Below are 23,204 nucleotides of genomic sequence, written 5' to 3' on the forward strand. Positions count from 1 at the left end.
TTAAAGCTTATCGTAGTAGTTCTCGAGACCGGGAATATCTTCCTTGAGACCCTTTCTCTTACGGACGGCACGAATGATATCGTAGACCTTGTTACCTTCTTCCATGGGGTTACCAGACATGAGTTGCCAGTGATCAAAGACAGCTTGAGGGAAAGCTTGACCACCAGTGGCGGCACGAAGATCAGCAGTGAAACCGAAAGACTCGTTGACAGGCAAGTAAGCCTTGACGGTCATCATGGGGGTACCAGCCTTTTGCTCTTCAGAGAAGACTTGACCACGACGTCTGTTAAGACAAGAGTAGATACCACCAATAGCGGAATCGGGACATTGGATTTCGACGAGGTAGATGGGTTCTTGAATACCAGGAGTGGCAGTGATGACAGAGGCGTAGACTACACGACGACAAGTGGGGATGATTTGTCCACCACCACGATGGATAGCATCAGCGTGAAGAGTGACATCAAGAATGTTGAAACGACAACCACGGAGGTTCTCTTCGGCAACGGGACCTTCCTTGGTGGCCCATTGGAAAGCGGCAACACAAGAATCCTTGATTTCACCGAGGTATTGGACTTGCTTGGTAATATCAACCATAACGTTGGGACCAGTACCGTCAGGACCGAAACACCAGATCTTACGGGCTTCAGTGACATCCCACTCGTACTTGTCGGCGAGGACACGAGCACGGAGCTTGAAATCATCCTTGGCAGTGATCTTACCAGCATCAATCTCGTTGGCGAGGTCTTCATCCAAAGGAGTGGCACGCATGTAGATACGGTTGTGCTTGTTGGGAGACTTAGAGAGACAGTCGATGCTGGATTCAGCAGTGACAGTTTCACAGTAAGGGACAACGGGGTCACCAGTCTTGAGGGGAACTTGAGCGTGATCTTCTTCAAGATCCTTCAAACAAATTTCAAGATGGAGTTCACCGGCACCGGCAACAATGTGTTCACCAGAATCAGAAGTGAAGGTAAGGACACAAGGATCAGACTTGGCGAGACGCTTGAGACCTTCAACGAGCTTGGGGAGATCGTTGGCGTTCTTGACATCGACAGCAACTTGGACGACAGGAGAGACAGAGAACTTCATGACCTTCATGTTGTGAGCGACCTCAGAGGTGGTGATAGTACCAGACTTGACCAAGAATTGATCAACACCAACAAGACCAATAATGTTACCAGCGGGACAATCCTCAATGGCTTCGACGTTACGACCCATCATGAGAACAGTACGTTGGATAGACTTGATAGAGAGATCGGTCTTGGTACCGGGAACGTAGTTGGGACCTTGAATACGGACCTTCATACCAGCACGGACGGTACCAGAGAAGACACGACCGAAAGCGTAGAAACGACCCTTATCAGAGGTGGGAACCATCTTGGAGACGTAAAGCATAAGGGGACCCTTGGGGTCACAAGCCTTGATACCAATGGCACACTCATCGTCAGCGGGACCTTCGTACAATTGACCGCAACGGTAAGCTTGAGAGGTGACGGGAGAGGGAAGATGGATACAGATCATTTCCAAAAGAGCATCACCAGCGGGCAAGAACTTACGCATAACGACCTTGAGGAGAGCCTTACCTTCCAAATCCTTCTCATCAGAAGCGAGGTTAACCTCCAACTTCTCCAAAAGAACCTTGGTTTGATCCTTCTTGAAGTTCATGATGGAATCGAAAAGACGGTAGATGGGATCCAAGATGAACATGTTGAAGGCACGTTCGAGTTGAGCGCCAGAGGCATCAGTACCCTTGGTGGTCCACTTCTTGGTCTTGGGGTTGAAGTAGTTCTCACCCCAGAGCTTGTTCATCATCTTTTGCTTATCAACACCAAACTTCTTGGCATAACGAGTAGCGAATTGACGAAGAGTGAAACCCCAACCGTGGAGACCAGAGGCGAAGGAGACGGTACCCTTTTCGGGGTAGACTTGACAATCACCGAGAGCCTCATCAACGTAGGTGGAGATGATAACGTTGACGGATTCGATGGTACGAGAGAAAGAGTTGTAGAGTTCTTCCTTGTCCAATTGGAGTTCGAGAAGAGCACGATCAACCTTGTTAAGACAGATAACAGGCTTGATACGTTCGTTCAAAGCTTGACGCAAGACAGTCTCGGTTTGGACACAGACACCATCAATACAATCCACAACAACGAGGGCACCATCAGTAACACGAAGGGCAGCAGTAACTTCAGAAGAGAAATCAACGTGACCAGGAGAATCGATCAAGTTGATCAAGAAGTTGGAACCATCGGTCTTTTGGTTGATTTCTTTGAGACCATCCTCATCTTCCATCTTGAAGTACATGGAGATGGCAGTGGACTTGATGGTAATACCACGTTCTTGCTCATCCTTACGGGTATCCATGAAACGGGCTTCACCAGCACGGCCGGAAGAAATAATACCAGCCTTGGAAACCAAGGAATCAGTCAAAGTAGACTTACCGTGATCGACGTGAGCAATAACAGACATGTTACGGACGTTGGTAACCTTGTCCATCAATTCACGGATCTCTTCAATTGTGAAATTCTATAGAGCAGCATATGTTGAGTTTCTCTTGCCCAGATATCCGTATTAATGCAAACTATACTTACAACTAGAGAGTGTCAAATGTGCAGAGATAGTGATGTATATATGATAGAAAAGAGAGAACGCATCAGTTAGTCATCTGTAGTCATCTAGCAGCATCCATCTGTATATCCAGTAGATGGATGGATGTTGTATTGCTGTAGGATGGATTACATACCCATTTTGTTATATAAATGAAATTGGTGTGAACAAAAGAAAATCAATTTTCTTGCTTGAATCTGCCTTTTTGCACATATTCACACACACACACAGACACACTGCGGCATCCATTTGTTGCGCCCACTTGAGCCAAAAATTACCCGGAGCTCCTTGATTGATTTAGTGTTTAAAAAAACTTTTTTTTTTTTTTTTTTTTTCGCATAAAACTGAAACTTTTTGATGGTTCGATATTTAGACACGCATCTAAAACCCTTTCTCTCTGTGTGGGAGCATGGTTTGGTATGTCAACTTTGTTGTGGATAGCTGGTCATTTACACCCAAGGCATAGCAAATGAATCAAGCAATGCATGGACACTCATCGCAAGATAAGAGGCTCCTCATTGTATAAAAAATTTAGACAGCATTTGCTATTTTAAGATGTTTGATTGTCATACAAGAGCCAAATTAGTTGGGGACGCAAGATCACGTTTGATTTACGTAAGGCTATAGTAAGATTGAGATCCAGGAAGTCCCAGATGCCTATAGCCAGAGACATTGGCACAGCAAATGTAACATGTCTAAAAGCGCAGTGGATGGTTTACTTGTGAAAGCTTATATATATATCTATCAGTGCCACAACACCATCTTTTTTTTTTTTTTTTTTTTTTTTTTCCAAAGATCCCAGTTCTCTTTTGAGGTATTACAGAAAGTTGCATCGGGAAGTTGCTGGATAAATAGCGTCCGAATGATTAACATGAAATCTTGCAAATCTTGGCTGCGTATTTGTGGTGGTGTTGAGTGCGAGAGTCCTTGCCTGCCTCCGCAGTATATGCCTGAGGATTTGCGATACGGTAGGTGCACTCTAGTTATGGATCAACAAATCGTTTCTTCAAAGCACAATTCTGAGATTGGATATATGGTATTTCCACGGTTGAATTAGCTTCACACTGCAGTTTTTGTACCAATATGAACAGGTTTATTGCATGAAAATCATGCTCTTGAGCTTTATTTGATTCATCTGCACGCACTGAAAATGTGGTATCATCCCGTTATTTACATAAAACTACTATGAAAGCTCTCTTGATGTCCCTACACATACAAATTGGCAGACATGTGTTAATGCCTAGAGGAATAAGTTTTGAAACACTATGGTATTGTCAATGTGGTAGAAGAATTGGAACGGCAAATCGAGCTGCACTTTTTGTTCGGGATGAAATCAGGCTCAAAGCTGCTTGCACTTCTCTTTCTTCTCAGCGTTGCGATTCCCTTTTCTGTGCATAAAGACTGCAAAATGTCCACAACATCAGGCTCTTTGTTGCACGCAAGTTGAGTGAAATAAATAGAATGGATATCCTTCAAGATCTAAATATTAATGTCGTGTCAATTCACATATGATGTACAATCACAACCTTACACACATCCTACACACCTTGCCGACATGGTCCAAAGCATCGTCGGTTTCTATTTCTTCGGGTATAATATCAGCAATGTTTTTGTCGAGAAAAACATCAGGTTGTTTTGTACAATGGGCTGAAGAAATAGAGAACTGATTGCTGAAATCTTCAACAGGTGGTGATGGTGGCGGCAATGCAGGTACCGCAAAATCAGCATCCGTGTTATCCAGATCAAATTCATCTTGTTCGAGATGAAACGAGGTGCTTTGCTTGGTGGATGTATAGCTATTTACAAACGAATAATACTGATTCTGGGTGGGTGCAGCGTAAGCTAAAGCATTGAGCTCTTTTACGTTTCTGAAATAGGTGTAAGGTTTGATCTGAATAAGGTTGGGGCTGTCATCCCAAACATTGGCAGAGTCGTCCAATATAAGCACCTGTGTACGATCCGTTGGGTATATTCTACTGATCTTCTTTTTGAGAATGCATCCATTGCCATCTCGTGTGAGCACACTTCCTTTAAACAAGTTGCGGTCAGGATCTATTCTGTCGAGAAAGACCTTGGCGTATGCTTTGTTGCCCATGGTATACACATGTAATTCGTACATGGTAGATATGCGAATAAGAAATCTGTACAATCCAGGCCTATGTTCATGTGATGAGTTTTATTTTCGCAGTAAACATTTGCATTATTGATTTTCTCTATTTACCGCAATTTAAACGAGAAATTGTTGGTGGTTGCAGTTGTAAACACATCCTTGACCCGAGACTTGTTGGTTTTACTACGCTTTTGTTTATTTATCCATTCGGCTACGTCGTATACAGCAGTTGCGTGCATCAATGTGTTGTCCAAATCAATGATCAACGATAGCTTCTTGTCGCTTCGTAGTCTCTTTAAATCGTCCTTTTCTCTTTGTTTCGCTTGCTGCCACCTGTTTGTTATTTGATGAGTCTTATTTGTTGGCCTCTTGGGATGAACAAAAACTTACTCAGCTTCATCTACATGACTACAAGCTACACATACACCACTAAACTTGGTTTCATGAGCACAGTACGAGCAACCATCAGCCCAACATCGACCCTGTTCCATATATTTGTGATTGCAACGAGACATTTTGATTGATATGAGATAAATTTAAAAAGAAAGAGGCAAATCGGAATGAAGCATGAAAATTGAAAAGTTTAAACTTGAATTTTGAGGAGGAATAAAAGGAATGGAGGAAAAGGAGGGAGAGAGAAGAGGAACAAGCAGCAGATAGCTGAGGAGAGCGTTTAAAAGAGAAAGAGAGGTGCAAAGTAAAAAGCAGGCAGAGTATCATTGGACTTGAGATAATTGGTACACCGTTCGTTTTGCCTCATTACCTTCTGATGATGCTCATTCATCTTTAACAAAACAACCATGCCATTCTAGTTGAATCTGTTAACTGCAATGCAATCTTGTCTTGAATGCACATTACGTCCACAGATGTAGTTAGTTTGCATCACAACTTGTTACAAAAAGTCATGCATCATGTACTCAGGGCACAAACATGGTCGACACGCAAAAACACGTAGTAAGCATCGGGAGAAGAAGGCGAGTCGTGAAACCCGTCTTCCTTATTAGGAACTAACGATGTGGACTGTAGATCACAAACATTTGATACTCTTACATTTTTTTAAAAAAAAAAAAAAAAAAAAAATTGTAAACCAAAGAGTTTATTAATGAAATGGATGGCAGGGAATATAATTTTGTTGCATGATATTTGTCTCTAGATATAAGTGTGTATATATCATCTATGGAAATTCGTGGAGAGAGAAGAAATAAAAAGAATGGAAATATCGTATTTACATGATGATTCTTTTTCTGTATATAAAGTGTGGAGCGTCGATTTCTTAATCAAAGATAGCGCCATATTCAGCCCATTTGTGATTAACATTGTGATGCGCATCATTGGCAGCAATTCGAGGTTGACTAGTTGGCAGTGCCTTTTTCTTTAGCATGTCAGCAGTCTGTAATTTGCGAGTAGGAGACAGCATGTCATCGGCTGGAGTTGCAGGGTGAGGTCGCTTACGGTCAGGCACGAATTCCACGTTTTTGCCATCAATGTTAGGGTCGATCAGATCTCTCATGCGTTCAGGCAATGGTCTCTTGTAACGACGGTGTGTCTTTGCGAGTAATTCATCGAGTTCTTTAAAGTTGTTTTGATCACGAATGAAAGTCTGGTGAGATTGTTGCTTTGCATGCTATACTTCACATTGAATACACTATACAAAATCAAGCATTTACATCCACGTACCTCTTCCAAATTCTCAAATAAGACGTTACAATTCTCGCAGAATCGAGAGTCTCTCTTCTTCTTCAACTCTCGCTCCCGGCGAGCCTGTTCCTCCCTTTGGGCCTTCTGTTTGCATAGTTTCTGATGTTCATTGAGAGTGACATTTTCCACCATGCGTTTATCCAAACGGTTGACGCTATCGCCTGGAGGTAATCGTCTATTTTCGCCTTGCAGGATGGACACAGATGTAGACACAGAGCGGGTGGATGCGGATTGAATGTTGTTAGTACAGGAGGGCTGAAATCCAGATGCACGTAGACTGAAGTTTTGTGAATCTGGCTGCTTTTGTGTTGTTTGCTGTGGTTGATGTAGCTGTTGGGATTGCGATTTTTGTGATGATAATGGAGACGATGTAGCTGTTAAGGATTTGTTGACTGCATGATGGAAAGACGTAGTTTGCTTAGGCATAGGCATGTTCTCCTTGTCCTCTTGTGCGTTGGCCTTGGCAGTGGTATTGTTGTCAGCTGCTGTTTTCGATAGGGCACCGTCAGCAACAGTGGTTTTGGTGGTTTCCTGTTTGATGCCCTCTTGAGCAGTAGCAGCAGCAACATCCTTTGCGTCAGCAGTGGCAGCGGTACCATCAGCAGGCTTCTTGGGAGGAGGTGGGCCTCTCTTTCCAAATGGTGATCTAAATTTAGGTGTTTGTTTAAAATAGGGCCATGGCAATTCAGCAAGTTTTTTAGTTGTATCTCTTGTCCATTGTTTACAGATGGGGGGACGATGAGCTTGAGTTGCGTCCTCCACAATGAGGAAATAGCCGGTAAAGGGCACAAATTGGGGTCGTTTGGATTGTGCGTCACTGTTTGTGCCAGTCGATGGGCCAAACAGCTTGTCTTCTTGCAGCAAATTGCCTAATCCTCTCTTTTCTTGTACTGGTGCTTCTTTTCTGTTGGGCGATACATTCATTAAGAATTCTACGGTCTTTTGCATGACTAGAGGGATGCAGTAAAGTAAGCATGGTGATTAAATACATTGAATGAATAGCACTTACCATCCGCACTCCACAATACAGTATTAAACTGGATGGCGCTTTCCACAATAGGATCATACCTTTTCAGACTCTTTGTTGCTTTAGCATTTGATGTTGTGCTGCTGCTAGAACTGTAGAGAATGTGTTATTTTTTCAAGGAGTCCATCATTGTGTGCCTTTTCATACCTGATTGTGGGAGCAAGTAGATTTTCGTGGATGGGAATGGGCTTTGTGGTGATGAGGTGAGTGCATTTCTTTGAGAAAAAGGGCTCATGTGCCTACGGAAGAGATATGATCAGACGTGGAAGAGTAAACTGCAATGTGTTTTTACAAACTTACAGCTCCCATGATTCTAATGCCTCTTTCGATTCTCTTTGATACAAGTGGATCCAGGTTGTCCAAGTAGAATTTGAATGTGCCAAACTTCTTTCTTCTGGCTGTGAGCTCTCCTGGAGGAAGTTTAGGGAAATCACCGCTGTTGACATTCTTTGTTGTGGATGATGTGGCAGCAGGGTTGAGTGAAGTTTGTTTTAATTTGTGCTGTAATTCCTGCTCGCGTGAAATGTTGGTCTGGCGAGGTAAATGTAGATCTGCTGGTTTCATCCATGTGTGCTGCTGATTGCTTTGTCGAACAGTGTTTGTATTGTTGTTCAATGGATACGACATGATCAGAACTACAGAATGAAAGAGAGAGAGAGAGAGAGAAAGAGAGAGAGAGAGAGAGAAAAAAAGAAGAAAGAGAAGGCAATCTAATAAGTTACCAAAAGAACAAAAAAAAAAAAAAAAAAATTGTAACAAAAAGAAAAAGACTGCTAAGCTCGGCGTTGAAAACAACAGAAATGGGTTCATTTGGCTAATTCAAGGGGTTGGCTATATGAATACCTCCACTGTATTCATGTTCTCATCTTGATGGTTGCCACTTATTCATTGTATTCATCCAGTTTGCACCCTGTAAAGAGAGCATTTATATATACATGCATCATCAAGACATGTAGTACATAAACACTTTGGCAGCAAGGAGATTCCAGAAGCATCTGTTGCTGGCCTACATTGACGTGTTGATAAGTCAGCGTGGTTTTGATATCCATAAACACACATCAGATACAAGAATAAAATGTACACTATACGGCTATGAAATGCGTGTATTCTAGGATGGATACACTGTATCAAATGACTGTGCAACCACATCATCTGTTTAAATACAGTGCTACATTGAAACTAGAAATGATCAGCTCTTGTGCGATCTTGCTGGCATGAGGCATATGTTCTCTGTGAATCAATCGTCATGCCTGTGTGATTGTGCGCCTCTAACCTTGAGTTAAGCTGATATAGCAAAGAGTTGTTGTTTATTTCGGGAACCAACGTAGTAAATTAACATCTAGTAACGAATCATTGTACAATAGTCGTGGTCTCCTCAAGGCTTGCCTTGAACTGTGTAATCAGAGGTATACCAAACTTTGCCCACCAGCCTATGCTTTCAATGGCCTCTGATGATTTTGCAAAGGGGAATGCTTGAAATACATGCACCATATCTTCGTAAATCTCATGATGCACCATAGTGGATTTCGAGTTCTTGACCTTGGTTGTCAGATCACAGATTTCATCTCTCAGAGATTCACAACCACCAGATTGGATCAGTATGGGCGGCATGTTGCTAAAGTTGTCTGCAAATATAGGTGATACGTAGGGATGTCGGATTAGCTCTTGATCATCCAGGTAAAGATGAGCTGGATTCATGGCTGTGAGTTCTGCAGGGTTCGAAGGCAAATAGTCATACAAGGAAGCATCTTGCCAGGAAGGGTAAGAAAAGGTCAAATCAACCCAAGGCTGTTGCAACCAGGTTAGTGCTTGTCATTCTCTGTAAAAATCATCAAGTCTTACTGATATTAATACGGCTCCCTCTGGCTGTGGTAATCCATGATCCCGCAAATAGAGCATCATGGCTAAACAGAGGCCTCCACCAGCACTGTCTCCCATGACAATGATATTTTTAGGGTCTAAACGGTGCTTCTCCTTGGGGTCAATCAAATACAGGTACGATTGTACTACATCGTAGAGTGCGCCAGGGAACTTGGTTTCTGGTGCTAAACGATAGTTGACAGCTGATGCAATATAACCAAATACGTTAACTTGATGTTCATAATCCACACAAAGCAAATTCACTATACCTAATACTCTTCTCTTTGTTGACTTGCTGATTTTATGTGTAAGTATTCTATGTGTTTGGGCACTCATAGCGCAATATGCGCCGCCATGTAAATAAAAGACAATCTTTTCACAACAAGGAGGTGCTTCCAACAGCAGCGTGGCATTATTGTTACTACGTAGAACAGGTGTGGGTCCGCCATAGATCTTTTCCCAGGTGGAAATGGCAGACATCCATTCCGCTTCCAGTTTGCTCCCTTTCTCTTGCTGATCTAGCTTCTTGAGAATACCGCACAAGTGTCTTCTCTTTACAAGAATGTACTCTGATTCCGTCTTGGATGTCAACGGTTTAAGCAGTGTAGGTGCAATCAGCATGAGCCTCCAAAACTCGAGGCTGTTGGTCAGTGATTGGTCTCTGAATGCTTGCAAGAATCCCATGACAATGGTGGTCTGAATGTTCCAAGTAGGCTTCTTGGGCTCTTTTCTGACATGAGACCAGATATCCGTAGCGAGTCTGAACAGACTGCTGGGTATTTGATAGACTGTGCTGTAGAGTTCTTGAGCGACAGTAGCTGTGATGGTAGAAATCAAGCTGGCATTGGAGGCATGACGGTTTAACAAGATGATCTCAGAATGGGTAAAGGACACCATGGATGCAATATCAGACGTGCTGTGGTGCTTGTCTAGAATGACACAGCAATCTTGGCTGGAACAATGTTGGATCCATTCATTGTTTCTCAATGGCATTGTTTATTGGGTAGAGATTGAAAAAGAGAGTGAGAATAAAGCAATGAATGCAAATGTGCGTATATATATATACATCACTTTCCCCTGCTTTTTTGTTTGTGCCATAGTATATATCACATAAATCAAAACAATTTGTTTTCATATGAAAAATATCACATGGTTCATTAAGGTTTACCCCACAATTTTATTCATCTCGATGCAAAAGACAAGTAGGCAGCAATAGCATCATGATGCCACAAAGAAGCTGTTTTCCGAGTCAGTACAGTGTGCATACAATACACCTTATATAAAACTCACCTAATGTCTGTGCTGTTCTTCCCTGCTTATCCTTGCTGCTGGGATCGACCTGGATCGTTTCCATCAGATATTTGACAATATCAAAATGACCTTGTCTAGCTGCATGCATTAATGGAGTCCAATTGTCCCACGCATCTGGTGCATTCCAATTTAATCCCTTAAGCGTGTTGAGCATTTCCAGGACATTTAAATGGCCCATCATAGCAGCATGATGGATCATGTTTCGACCCAGTGAGTCTGCATCATTCGCATCTGCTCCTTGATCCAATAAAAATTTCAACAATGGCAAGTTTTGTGACACTGCTGAATCCAAGAGCATATTTCGGCCCGAGTTGTCACGGTGCCCAAGTAGTTTGGGTAATGGTATGATGGCGTGTGATAGTAAATAATAGCTGATTTCCATAGCGGCATCATGATCGTTGTGTAATGCAGCGGCTGCTTGTGTGGGGAAGCGGCCTGAATTTGTGGCCTGTGTTATTGCTGCTGGATATTGATCTGTCAGGTATTTTGACAGCTCTATGTGACCTAGCACAATGGGTTACTGTAAGGTATCTTTGGAAAGCATTGTCAAAACCTGCAAACAAACCTTCTTGTACTGCTAAATAGAGTGCAGTTCTGCCGTCCTTTGTATGTCGGTTCAGTAATGCGCCTGCTTCTGTCAAAAATTTGACAATCGCTAGGTTTCCTTTCAGAGCTAAATAGAATACGAGTTGATGGTGTGCTGATCGACTCTCATCTTGTTGAACCTACCAGCAATCATCACTGGTGTCCAGTCACCTCGTTTCATCGCATTCACATCCACATGGTATTTCTCTACCAGAAACTGCACACAGGCAAATGAGTCAATCACTTCATGAATCGGTCTTCGGCCATGTTCATTGACAGCTTCTGGATCAGCACCAAATTCAAGCAATGCCGCCATGACATCCATGTTGTGAACTCGAGATGCAAAATGAAGCAGCGTATCGCCATGTTCGTCTCTTTCATTGATGTCTTGTTGAGCTTCCGGGTGAGTCTCGAGGAGTTGTTTAATGTGGTCTGCGTTATCTATATTGCGTATGGCTTTTTGTATGAATTGAGCGTTGTCCATCTTGCTTTGTAAAAGGTAATGTAAGTATAACTAAAGCAAAAAAAAAAAAAAAAAAAAAAAAAAAAAAAAGAGCATTTGGTCAGGATTTAAAATACTTTTCATCCAATCAAATCCCAAACTTGCATGAAACTATCCTTATTAGCTTCGCAAACATCGATAGTCTTCAAGGACAAGGCTTGTGTCAGTCAAAAGTCAATTGAAATTCCGCTCGTCATTCTGTTCTGATTTGTTCATTTTCGAGCTTTTTGAATTCAATTCGACCTATTTTGACAGATTCGACTATGGAAAGTGTGCTGATCACCGCATACTTGCTAATAGTTTTCTGGAGTACTTTTCAAGGCGCATCTAATGGTACTAATTAAAAGACGTGTTTTGACTGAACTTATCTAGCAAAATATGAAAACATGAAATGAGGTTTTTGACCAAAATGTTGAGATTATACATATGAAAGTTTCACAAACTAAGTTTTATGGGTTGCGTTGGATCGAGAGAAACATTTTGGTCTAATGAATACCTTTGTAAAAGCCTTCATTTTGGGGTCCAAAAACGCGATCGTTTGATTTTCGATGGAAATCATGAGGTATCCCTCTTGGTTTTTGATCAAATTTTGGCGATTCCAAAAAGTTGAGTAATGGTGTCAGAAAGTTAGTGCTAGTTGAGAGTGCTTGTTTGGCACTATTCTGGCGGTCTAAAACGACCTCTAACTCGAGAAATTAAGGCTCGAATATGTTCAAATTTTGCTGTGATTTGTACATTTTTGGGTCTTGAGCAATAATGTAAGTATTCTGTCCTGCCTCCACATGGATAGTTTCCACAATACAGACGAGAAGTAGCGTAAAAGAGGGATTTTCAGTTGCTACACCGGTCGTCAAATAATTAACAAGTGCAAAGTAAGCGACATGGGAAGAAAGATTTCACGCTCTCAAGATCCAGGCAAACTATAAAAGTATCAGATTACATGTATATAGTAACGAAGATAAAGACATAGACTTTTCCAATCTTTGCAAAGTTATTATAAATACATTGAATGAATTTAAGGAAGATTCGCGCCGACTTCAAGCCATACAATTCAGTATGAAGTCAACTAGCCGATCAATCTCACTACGTTCAATGACGGCGCCGCCCTTCGGGTTCTCTCTAAAGATATCTAAATTAGATAATAAAAATTTGGCATATCAAATAGATTTTAAACAATCAATTAATAGTAAAAAAAAAAAAAAAAAAAAAAAAAGGCTATATCAGAATCAGGAGGGGGAGGTATCCATTCGCTGATGCTGCTCTTGAGATGGAGAGATTGTCATCACAAAAGACGTCTTTACAGGGAAAAACTCCCAAGAAAAAAAAAAGCATTTGGGCGAAGCAATTGTCCTTTCAATTCCATGATCCCCATTTAATCAGTATCGCAATCATCATTGCCATCATCAGAAATAATGCATGTGGGCCAGCCAGCAGCAGTGTCGTCTGCTAAAATTTATTCAAGCTCAGCTTATTTTTTTTTCTGATCAAGATTGGACAAATCTTGTCTTTTGTCGACTTCTTAAATCTATTTTTCGATATTCGATTATATAAATTGTGATGATCACCCGATGCTTCCTAATACATTCTTGGAGTACTTTTCAAGGCGCTTCCAATGGTGCTAATTGTGAGAGATGCTTTGAATGAGATTTTTGAGCAATATGATAAAATATGAAATGAGTTTTTTAGCAAAAATAGTCATATTTTGCATATGAAAGCCGCATAAAAGTGGTTTCCGAGGTTGCTTTGGATCAAGAGAAACAATTTGATGTAATATATACCATAGTAAAAGCCTTCATTTTCAAGGTGAAAGACGCGATCGTTTGATTTTCGTTAAAAACCATGAGGTACCCCTCATGCTTTTTGGTCGATTTTTGACCATGTTTTTTTTTGGTCCTAAAAAGTTGAGCAACGGTGTCAGGAAGTTACTACTACTCGAGTACGATTGTTTGGTGTCGTTCCGGTGGCTCAGAAAGGCCTACATGTCAAGATATGAAGGCTCGAAAGCTGTCAAATTTGGTTATGCTTTACTTTATAGCTTTATTTACACGGCATAAATTACATCTCTGGTAGCTGACATCTTCTGGAGGAAGGGCAGTTACGCAGTCTGTGCAATTTCTAATTTAAATAGGAGACATATTGACTTTGGAAGCTAACTCCTGCAAATTCTGATGCGTTATGATGCTGGTAAGCTTGAATTTGCTGCTTGAATACTGTGATTTTGTGCCTTCGCTTCGCTACTGTTTCAGCCTCATATAGATTAATGCTATCAAATGCTGGATTAGATACTTAATTGTCATGGTTCTACACCTTTGCTTCGCTACGGTAAAACCCCAATAAACCAATGCTATCCAATGTTGGATTAGATCATGATATATGATCATATCAATCTCCGTAAAGCAGACTATACATTGCTTGACCTAAATCTTTAGTTGGCTACGTAATAAACTTGGAAAGTACTATGCTGTCTATTTATATCATAATAGAAGCGCATCGAGCAAGACTCAAGGCTCATATAATAAAGAGTTTTTCTAGCAAAAGCTAATGAGGTATGCAAAAGCTCTAGAAATACAGACACATTTGAGTTTTTTTTTTTTGACCTTGTTGAAAGTTTATTGATTTTGGGTAAAAAAGTCTAAAAAAAATTTTGAATAAGAGAAATATGTACACTAAAATGCAAGAGATAGGATAGCTGTAGATAAAGGAATGAGTTGTTGAAACACATATTTACAGAGATATATAATATAATAAAGATTAACATGTAATAATATTGAGAAAAAAAGGTAAGTTAACTTAGGAGATCTAGGCAATGACGCTGATGATTTTGGACCAAACCTTCTTCCACTTGGGAATAGGTTGACCATTGATATCCAAGCCTTCATCCTTACGAAGATCAAGAACAGTTTCTTGGAAGGTACCAGTCTCAAAGTCCATGTCTTCATTCTTAACGAAAGCAGGACGCTTCCATAATTTGTGGCCAACGTAGAGAACAACAGCCAAGATGAGACCAATGTAGGTGGAAATGATACCTGTGGCAGTGATTGGGGCAATGAAGGACTTGTAGCCTTGACCAAAGATAATGATAGTACCGACAATGATGACAAAGATATCACAAATAGGGAAGAGGGGAGCGACATAAGGAAGTGCAGTCAAAGAGCGACCCTGAGCAAGATAGCCTTGACGGAATCTGACGTGAGTGATTGAAATGGACACCCAGGTAATCAAACCAGCGAGAGAGGTAAGACAAGTCAACCAGGTAAAGACAACACCAGAACCAAAAAGAGATGTCAAGAAAGCAAGACAGCCAATAGCACAGGTAGCCAAGACAGACCAGATGGGAATACCCCAACGGTTAACGCGTGTAAAGACCTTGGGAGCATAGCCATCGGTAGCCAAAGACAAGAGAGTACGAGATGAAGAGTAAACACCAGAGTTACCAGCAGAAATCATGGTAATCAAAATGATGGCATTCATCAAATCAGCAGCCCAAGCAGCACCAGCCTTTTGGAATACAAGAGTAAAAGGCGAGACGGCCACATTGGAAGCACCCGACATGAGATCAGGATCAGTGTAAGGAATAATGAGACCAATGATCAAGATGGAGAGGATATAAAAGAGAACGATACGGTAAAAGACTTGCTTGACAGCGGCAGGTACAGTCTTGTGAGGATTGGCAGATTCACCAGCAGTGATACCAACAATTTCAACACCATTGAAAGAGAAAGCAGCAGTAATAAAAACGTTGAACACGCCGATGAATTGATTAGGGAAAGCACCACCTTCCAAGTGAAAGTTGGAGACACCATAATAGTGACCACCAGCAGCACCAGTATCTACACAGATACCAACAATCACAAAGATGACAACAATGATAATCTTGACAAATGAGATCCAGTATTCGATTTCACCATAGCCTTTGACGGAGAAAACATTGATAACAACCAAAATGACGAGACAAATAACCGACCAAATGACACTATTGACTGATTTTACCCAGTATTCCATAATCATGGCAACACCAGTCAGTTCAACAGCGACACCGACAGCCCAGTTGGCCCAGTAAACCCAACCAACAGTGAAACCGAGAGATGGGTCAGCAAAACGAGTAGCGAAATGTGAGAATGAACCAGCGACCGGGATGTAGGCAGCCATTTCACCCAAACTCATCATGACACAAAAGACGAGAATACCAACGAGAGCATAACCAACGAGAGCACCACCTGGACCACCGGCAACGATAGCCTTACCAGAAGACATGAAGAGGCCAGTACCAATAGTGCCACCCAAGGCGATCATTTGAATATGACGAGCCTTCAAGCCACGTTGAAGGGTGTGTCCCTTGGTTTCGGTTCCAGACTCATCTGAGGTGAAGCTTTCGGCATCTTCAATGACGGTTTGATCAGTTGTTTGCGTTTTTTCTCCAAGATCCATTGTTTGAGTAATTGTGAATTGATTGATTGTAATTGTAAATGTAGATATTTGCTGTGATTGCTGTGTTCTTTCTTTTTTTTTATATGTGAAAACAAAGGAAAAAAAGAATAGAAACGATGGTGTGTATTATGATTTAACTTTGTTCTGACTTGTGTGTGGCCAAAGACCCGGATGTATGTATAATAACTTTTTAAAGAAAAAGAGATGTAGGGAAAAAAAACGAAAAGAAGGGCTAGATGATGGCCCTTTTTATAGGGCAAATGTCAAAATCCAGTAGCCCAGTTCCATTGCAGTTCCGAATGAAAAATTGTCATGAAGCGCCTTAACCATATATTACTGCCTAGTGCTACTTTGCTATGATTTACTAACTACAATCTTGATAAGATATACATTCTCTCCATCTCTGCTGTCTGTGCCCATGTATCCTTAATCAGATCAGATCTTGTATTCATTGTGATTAAAGTTTTCGCACGCTAAAACATGTTGGCAATTCCAACATTTGGTAACCAGGAAAATCTTTTTACTGATCTTGAGCTTCAATTTGAGCAAAAAAGATCAAGTAAAATTGGGGAAACACTGTATGATTGGTTATCGAGTTTTATGGTGTCAACTAACACTGGTTTCATTGGCTCCCCTGTCAGCATCACTCTATACGCTCTCTGTTGTCTGAATCGTAATGAATGACAATCGCGCAATTTGCTACGAAAAAGGAAATAGATCAAATAGAAACATGTACCATATGATTCCAATTATACGTCCTTATCTTGTCCAACAATGGTACAATGCGAGTGCCTGCTCCCAGCAGATGTACAATCTCTGGAAATATCACTACTTGTTTTATCCTTGAAACAAGATGTAAATCATCGGTATCCAACTCATTTGGAACAAAAAAAAAAGAAAAAGAAAAATCACTATCCAACCTATGATATCACTCATTTAGGAGATAAGGAATAGGATTTGCATCGAGACATTTATGATGTGATTCTTAATAACTAGCCAGACAGCAACGTGAATCATATAGCGTATCATCCAAACACTCTTGATTAGCTGTTTATACTTGTGCATATAATACTGATTTGTGTTACATTTGGCTTTTTAATTTTGGAGTCTGGAGATGTTCACTATCCCATGGCTGTTACCAAGATCGTAAACTGTTATTGATAAACACACTATTAAAGTTTCGATCCAAAAAGCGCAACCAAAGACCTTTTCAGATTCTCATTATTTTCTTTTTGGAGCTGCTAAATGTACATCACTTCTATGTATTTTTTAGAAGCTGGTCTATCTTTTTTATTGTGATTTCCACCTGAATGAAAATTCAAGAAGTGTACATCCTCAAGATCACAGGAAAGCAGACCTTAATACATTCTCCCATCTTGAGCTATATCAATTAAGACGCCCCTTCAATGTAGTGTCACCTCTTTCGTTCTATCGTCCTTTACAGCATCTGCTATTTCATAGTCCACCACATCCAAATGATTGAATTCAGATATCATTTGAACTAGTTATCTACTAATGCATTAGCAGCAGCTCTGCTGTTTCTATTCTTGACATAAAATGTAGCTTAAACTCTTTGCAGATGCATGAAATTTAAAAATTGAAAAAAAATGGCATGTTGGAATTGTACGTAATGGTTGTCATAATTCATGTTGAATATTGCACCATTTTGTACGATACAAAAAGTTTCCCAGGATTTTATAGCTATTTCTCAGGACACATGTCAATTGAGGTACCAATAACGATACGAAAGGGAATTAATACGACATGTTGGAGTGGGATGACACCTTTGCTGAGCTACGGTTACTACTATCACTCTAGTAGAACTTTAGCTTTTATAAAACATCCATACTTTTCGTGCTAAAAATACATACTAAATCATATATACTAACGTATACGAGCCTTTCTACACTTCGCTTCGGTGGAAACCAACCTGCTCAGCGGCAGCTCGTGCTACTGATTGCTCTTGCGTATCTTATCAAAATATTGCTACTTTCATTTTGACCCTCCACCTACACATAAAAACCCTTTACATTATCTGTAGATCTGATTCCTATGTGATGCTCTACATCCATGTACACGTAGCTATTTCATATACGGGCAAGTATCATACAGATAGTATCCCTTTTTTAGTCAGGAGCATGCCTAATACAGCAAAATTTGAGTGCATTTGAGCTGCGTTTTCTGGCGTTCAAGGCCGTTTTGGATCGTCAGAATAGCACCAAACAACTGCTCTCATCTGGCAGTTACTTTCTGGCGCCTTTGCTCAACGTTTTGGGGATCAAAAAACATGGACCAAAATCGACCAAAAAGCATGAGGTACCCCCTCATGGTTTTCATCGAAAATCAAACGATCGCGTTTTTCACCTTGAAAATGATGACTTTTACTATGGAATATATCATATCAAAATGTTTCTATCGATCTAACGTAACCCTTGAAATCATCTCTGTGGAACTTTGATATGTAAAATTTTGACTTTTTGGCCAGAAACCTCTTTTCATATTTCCATAAATTGCTCAATAGGTTTATTCAAAACATCTGCCTTACTTGGTACCATTGGATGCGCTTTGAAAAGCGCTCCAAGAAAGCTTAAAGAAGCAAAGGGTGATCATCATATTTTATATAGTCGAATCTGGCAAAATAATTCAATCGAGTCGAAAACCATCAAGATTTGGCCAATCCGGAACAGACTCTGAGCCTGGATTTTAACTAATTTTGGCTGGTGGGGCTGGCAGGCAAACCCAATGCCCTTTCATAAGGCAATACAGTAATAGATGCTTTTGAAGCGTATGGAAAGTAGGCAGCAAGTCATAGCACTATTGTTCATCATGCTATTTTCTTGCATTCTACATTTATAAACGTTAATCTGGACATTGACGATTCATGGGCTGCATAAAATGTCTGCAGTAAGTAATGAAATCTCTTAGGCTCCGAGCCGTTGTTCAAAGAAAACGTTGACAGCATTGAGCAGAGGGTAAAGGGTAGAAATAACAGTGGTTATTGTTGATTGGTTGTAAAATCATTAATCATACCTTGGAACTCATTTTCCATATTAGGGTCTAGGGACTGAACATTTTTTATGATAAAAATGACACTAGTACCCAATCATGCTATGAAACCCAGCCCTGTTGATTTGTCATGGCATGTTACGCAGCAAATGCTGTTTGCGTAAGGCTGTTTGCATACAAACATTCGCTATAGCAAAAACAAGGGTTAGTTATTTTGGCGTAATGCATAAATGTTGACTGAATGAGAATCTCAAGTTGGAGTGTTTCGCATATTCGAGGTGTATGCTCGCTATAATGCTCTTGACGAAGTATAAGCATTACCCTTGTATAGAGTCGCGTCTGATTGATTCTTATTGGCTACCAAGTCCATGAAACAAGCTGCCCTGAACAGATCATACGCGCCAAATGAGCTGTTGCATCGAACATTGCATCTTTTCACCTATGTATCAGGTTTTCAGGAGGGCATAAAGGCACTTGACTGTCAATCGAACATGAAACTTTTGTTTATACCAAGCGCATCAAACAAACATAAACAGCTAGCACTGATGGGTACACACACAGACACCTAATTTATTTAAGGTTTGAATTCAATCTACGTGTTACATCAAACCCGAAATCCAGGCACTAGTCTTTCTCAAATCGTTTCCATCTTTCTTCCTGCAACGCTTTTTGTCGACGGCTATTTTGTAATTGCAGAATAGAGAAAGCATACTGAATGGCGTCAATTATTTCAGTATTTGTTGAACACAAGACGTCGTAAGTGTTATATCGTGTCAGCTTTCGTTCTGAATCAATAAACATCACTTTTTTGCCTGCATCGTACAAAATCAGTTTATAGTGCTTGAAAAAGTTGAGCTATGTTGCAAATGTATGTAAGTCAAGGCATGCTATGGCCCATTATTTGAAAATGTTCTCTTACCTGAATCGCACCATTACTCAGTCTGAATGTGATGGCTTCTTCGCTCACGTAGTATTTCAAAAGATAAACCTTATTCAGTTGCTTTGTTTTTGGAATGGACTGGTCATGCTTGAGTTCTTTCTCCTCATACAGTCCAAACTTTTGTAACAGGCTGGCTTTTTTTTCTAATTCGTGCGGCACATGTGTATAGATTTGCTCTACATAGCGATCGTCTTCAGCGCGGTACGACACATAATAATATGCACTATCAGAAGAGAAGAAAAAGAGTTAGCCAGAACATCTCGCTTGATCAAATCATGTATCAACCTACCTGCCATCACAACATGTGAGCACTGAACCATCGTTATACAGAAATCCTAGTGTACCATCCGACAAACGATAGGCAAAACCATAGTGTTTCGAACAATCAACCCATGTCTCTATGAATAAATTGCTAATAGACCATTGAAAATCGGGGCATTGATGCGCTTTGGTACGATTCTCCATCTGCACTGACTCGCTTCTACCAATCATGACCTTTATATTATCTTCCATCTGCTCCATCATAGGACGTCGATTAGGTAATGCGGTTGGTATGGCTATTAAAACACAAATTATAGTGAGTAATTTGACATGGCATGTCTTGCACTTCAAAACTCACCAAAACCTTGACTATCGTACTTTGCAGATTGTTGTGAAGAGTTAAGAGAGATGGGTGGTTTTAATCGTTTTGATTGAGTTTCTTGTGTGGAATACACTGATATGGGTGTTGCTGGCTTTAGAGATTGAGATCCTTGTGAGTTGATCGAAACAAGGTCTATCGTTTTCTGACAAGTAAGCAGTGGCTTTTTCTGGCTGATCTGTGTCGTTTCAAGCTTGAGGGCCAGCGATGAAGAAGGAGAAGGGGCGTTGGTATTGAGCAGTGCTTTTCTTGTTGCTGTATGAGTGGTGGGAGTAGAGGCAGTCAAGGCTGTTGCCACCGGTGCAGAGATAGCAGGTTTGATATCACCATCGCTGCATAATCGTTTGGGAGGCACAGGTGTATTTGGTGGGCTGCCACTACCGCCATGGTGATGCATATGAATACTAGCAGTACGTTTCTTTGATGCAGTGGACGTGGATAGCGTTTCTTGGACACTGGGTACCGCTGGAACAGCAACGGGCTGCGATGATAACATGGCCATGCCAGACTTTTGTGAATTTGGAAGAGGGTATTGAGATCGGTGGTCGATAATGGTTTCGCCCATGATTTTTAAAGGAGGCTGAATATCTGTATCTTCGTAGCACTTGTTCGTATCTTTTGCATCTTGAATCGCTACAGTGACTTTAGAGGTAGAAGGCATGCTTAAAAACTGGGTATCTGGGGTGCCAAACAATGCTTGGTTGGTAGGTATTGTTTCGAGAGCACTCTTTGGGATTTGGATGGGCATTGCCATGGAGAAGAAGGGATGCTTCAAGGCCTCAATCACTGTTAAACGTTGATCTGCGAATAAAGTGTGAGTATAATAATCTATTATAGGCTTGCATTTCGCCCGTTACCTGGATCATTGACGAGAAGACTGGAAATCAAATGCTTGGCTTGAGATGAAATCACAAAACTGTCCACTGGAAACTTGAATCCTTGTTGATGCTGATTCTGTCTCACTTGTCTACAGAGAAAGAGTACTCTAAGTAATGGCATTGCGTGCTTGAAATAGGCAAAGGACTTACTCGCGCAATTCTCTAGGTTCATTCTTTGGGAAAGGGTGTTTGCCAAACAGTAGATTGTACCTGCGAATCAGTTAGTACAATTAGTATTATTTCTTCGGTAAGGATACTTACATGAGTACGCCAGCGGACCACATATCTACTCTATGGTTATGTCCATCCACTTCTTTGTGAAACAAGATCTCGGGTGCGATATAGTGTAGTGTGCCACAGACGGTTCTTTTACGATCTTCGTGTGGTCGCAAAAGAGCAGCAAGACCAAAATCACCCAGTTTACAATCCATATTTCTATCCAAGAGCACATTACTCAATTTGAGATCTCTGTGAAGGATACGATTATCAGACATGTATCGAAGTGCAGTCAATATCTGGCCCATGTAGTATCTAGTCTCTGGCTCGGTCAACGTGCCTCCTCTTCGTCTGAGCATGGTGCTTAGCGTCTGAAATGATGGAATTAGCAAGCGAAACGCAATGTAAATTTGAGGTACTTGCTTTATTCTCGCAAAGCTCCAAAATCAAGTAAATGTTATTCTTGTCCTCAACGACGTTGTAAAACCGAACGATATTGCTATGCTTCAGACTTCGATGAATGTTGATCTCTGCCAACAGCTTCTTCTTGGTGCTTTTATCAACGATAGATGATTTGGCAATGACTTTGGCAGCCCAATGTTTTCCATCATGAAAGCTTTGCACACGATACACTCTTCCAAACGCACCCTATAACGATATTAGATGTGGATAGATCCAAGATCAATGCCAACTTACAAATCCCAAACACTCCATCTTTTTGTACTGCACTTTTCGTTTAAAATCTTTGATGATCGGTGGGACATCCTTGTCCTCAACTAGCTTGTACGGTGCTGTTCTCTTGTTTGGCTTTTTCTTGTCATGCTGATTTGGCTCTGTTGTGGCAAGAGGTGCTAGTGGAAACTGATTCACAGGATCTATAGGATTGCTCTCTATCACTTGTTGCAATGGCTTCAATTTCTCTTTCTGTGAGCTGGTCATAGGCTTTCGATTATTCGTCTGTAACGGCCGCAACCCAGCCTCTGTTACAGCAACAGATCCTCTCGTCAAGCCCATCTCGTTGGCTAAGGATGTTGGTATATTGACTTTCCAAGGGGTCATACGGTCCACTTGTTCCTGAGAAGATACAGGTCGATACTGTTCCTTTAACTGCTGTTGCTGGGGTAGAGGCTTGCGTGGGTTCAATGATTGAATGCGGCTTTTGTGTTGTGCTGAAGAACTCATGCTGCCTGTGGTTCAATCGCTTTCCTCTTCAGATTTCTGTGGCAAGCTTCTAGATTAAGCGAGAGGAAAAAAAGACAATCAAATTGAATCAAGCACGAAACATTTTGTGGTTGCACATTTCTGGTGTTTCAACGGTCACGAAAGATCAATGTAATGCTGATGTTTAGGTGTAAAACTAGACCAGTTTGTTCATGATGATACCATCAACAGCATT

At 40.9% G+C, this 23,204-nt stretch overlaps 7 protein-coding genes across 7 annotated transcripts; all 7 read right to left on the bottom strand.

The window, feature by feature from the left end:
• ATC70_009656 (uncharacterized protein) lies at positions 1-2,469 on the bottom strand (the record flags this gene model as incomplete). The annotated part of the gene is made up of 1 exon (XM_064828885.1): positions 1-2,469. One exon carries the CDS (start codon positions 2,467-2,469, stop codon positions 1-3), a length of 2,469 nt encoding a protein of 822 aa, XP_064686087.1.
• Positions 2,470-3,870: 1,401 nt separating this feature from the next.
• ATC70_009657 (uncharacterized protein) lies at positions 3,871-5,208 on the bottom strand (the record flags this gene model as incomplete). Its single annotated transcript, XM_064828886.1, has 4 exons — positions 3,871-4,086; positions 4,154-4,763; positions 4,829-5,050; positions 5,108-5,208. 4 exons carry the CDS (start codon positions 5,206-5,208, stop codon positions 3,871-3,873), a joined length of 1,149 nt encoding a protein of 382 aa, XP_064686088.1.
• Positions 5,209-5,990: 782 nt separating this feature from the next.
• ATC70_009658 (uncharacterized protein) lies at positions 5,991-8,069 on the bottom strand (the record flags this gene model as incomplete). Its single annotated transcript, XM_064828887.1, has 5 exons — positions 5,991-6,341; positions 6,395-7,365; positions 7,425-7,534; positions 7,590-7,681; positions 7,743-8,069. 5 exons carry the CDS (start codon positions 8,067-8,069, stop codon positions 5,991-5,993), a joined length of 1,851 nt encoding a protein of 616 aa, XP_064686089.1.
• A 723-nt stretch (positions 8,070-8,792) lies between these two features.
• On the bottom strand, positions 8,793-10,295 carry ATC70_009659 (uncharacterized protein; the record flags this gene model as incomplete). The annotated part of the gene is made up of 2 exons (XM_064828888.1): positions 8,793-9,230; positions 9,285-10,295. The coding sequence occupies 2 exons, from the start codon at positions 10,293-10,295 to the stop codon at positions 8,793-8,795; spliced, it is 1,449 nt and encodes a 482-aa protein (XP_064686090.1).
• Positions 10,296-10,483: 188 nt separating this feature from the next.
• On the bottom strand, positions 10,484-11,682 carry ATC70_009660 (uncharacterized protein; the record flags this gene model as incomplete). The annotated part of the gene is made up of 4 exons (XM_064828889.1): positions 10,484-10,539; positions 10,593-11,117; positions 11,179-11,286; positions 11,343-11,682. The coding sequence occupies 4 exons, from the start codon at positions 11,680-11,682 to the stop codon at positions 10,484-10,486; spliced, it is 1,029 nt and encodes a 342-aa protein (XP_064686091.1).
• Positions 11,683-14,499: 2,817 nt separating this feature from the next.
• On the bottom strand, positions 14,500-16,128 carry ATC70_009661 (uncharacterized protein; the record flags this gene model as incomplete). The annotated part of the gene is made up of 1 exon (XM_064828890.1): positions 14,500-16,128. The coding sequence occupies one exon, from the start codon at positions 16,126-16,128 to the stop codon at positions 14,500-14,502; it is 1,629 nt and encodes a 542-aa protein (XP_064686092.1).
• A 3,630-nt stretch (positions 16,129-19,758) lies between these two features.
• ATC70_009662 (uncharacterized protein) lies at positions 19,759-22,990 on the bottom strand (the record flags this gene model as incomplete). Its single annotated transcript, XM_064828891.1, has 9 exons — positions 19,759-19,989; positions 20,054-20,297; positions 20,364-20,631; positions 20,694-21,515; positions 21,572-21,681; positions 21,743-21,802; positions 21,854-22,179; positions 22,283-22,456; positions 22,505-22,990. 9 exons carry the CDS (start codon positions 22,988-22,990, stop codon positions 19,759-19,761), a joined length of 2,721 nt encoding a protein of 906 aa, XP_064686093.1.
• Between the last annotated feature and the right edge of the window lie 214 nt (positions 22,991-23,204).

The sequence above is a fragment of the Mucor velutinosus genome, assembly GCF_035048745.1.
Source record: "Mucor velutinosus strain NIH1002 chromosome Unknown tig00001563, whole genome shotgun sequence".
Taxonomy (NCBI): Eukaryota; Fungi; Mucoromycota; class Mucoromycetes; order Mucorales; family Mucoraceae; genus Mucor; species Mucor velutinosus.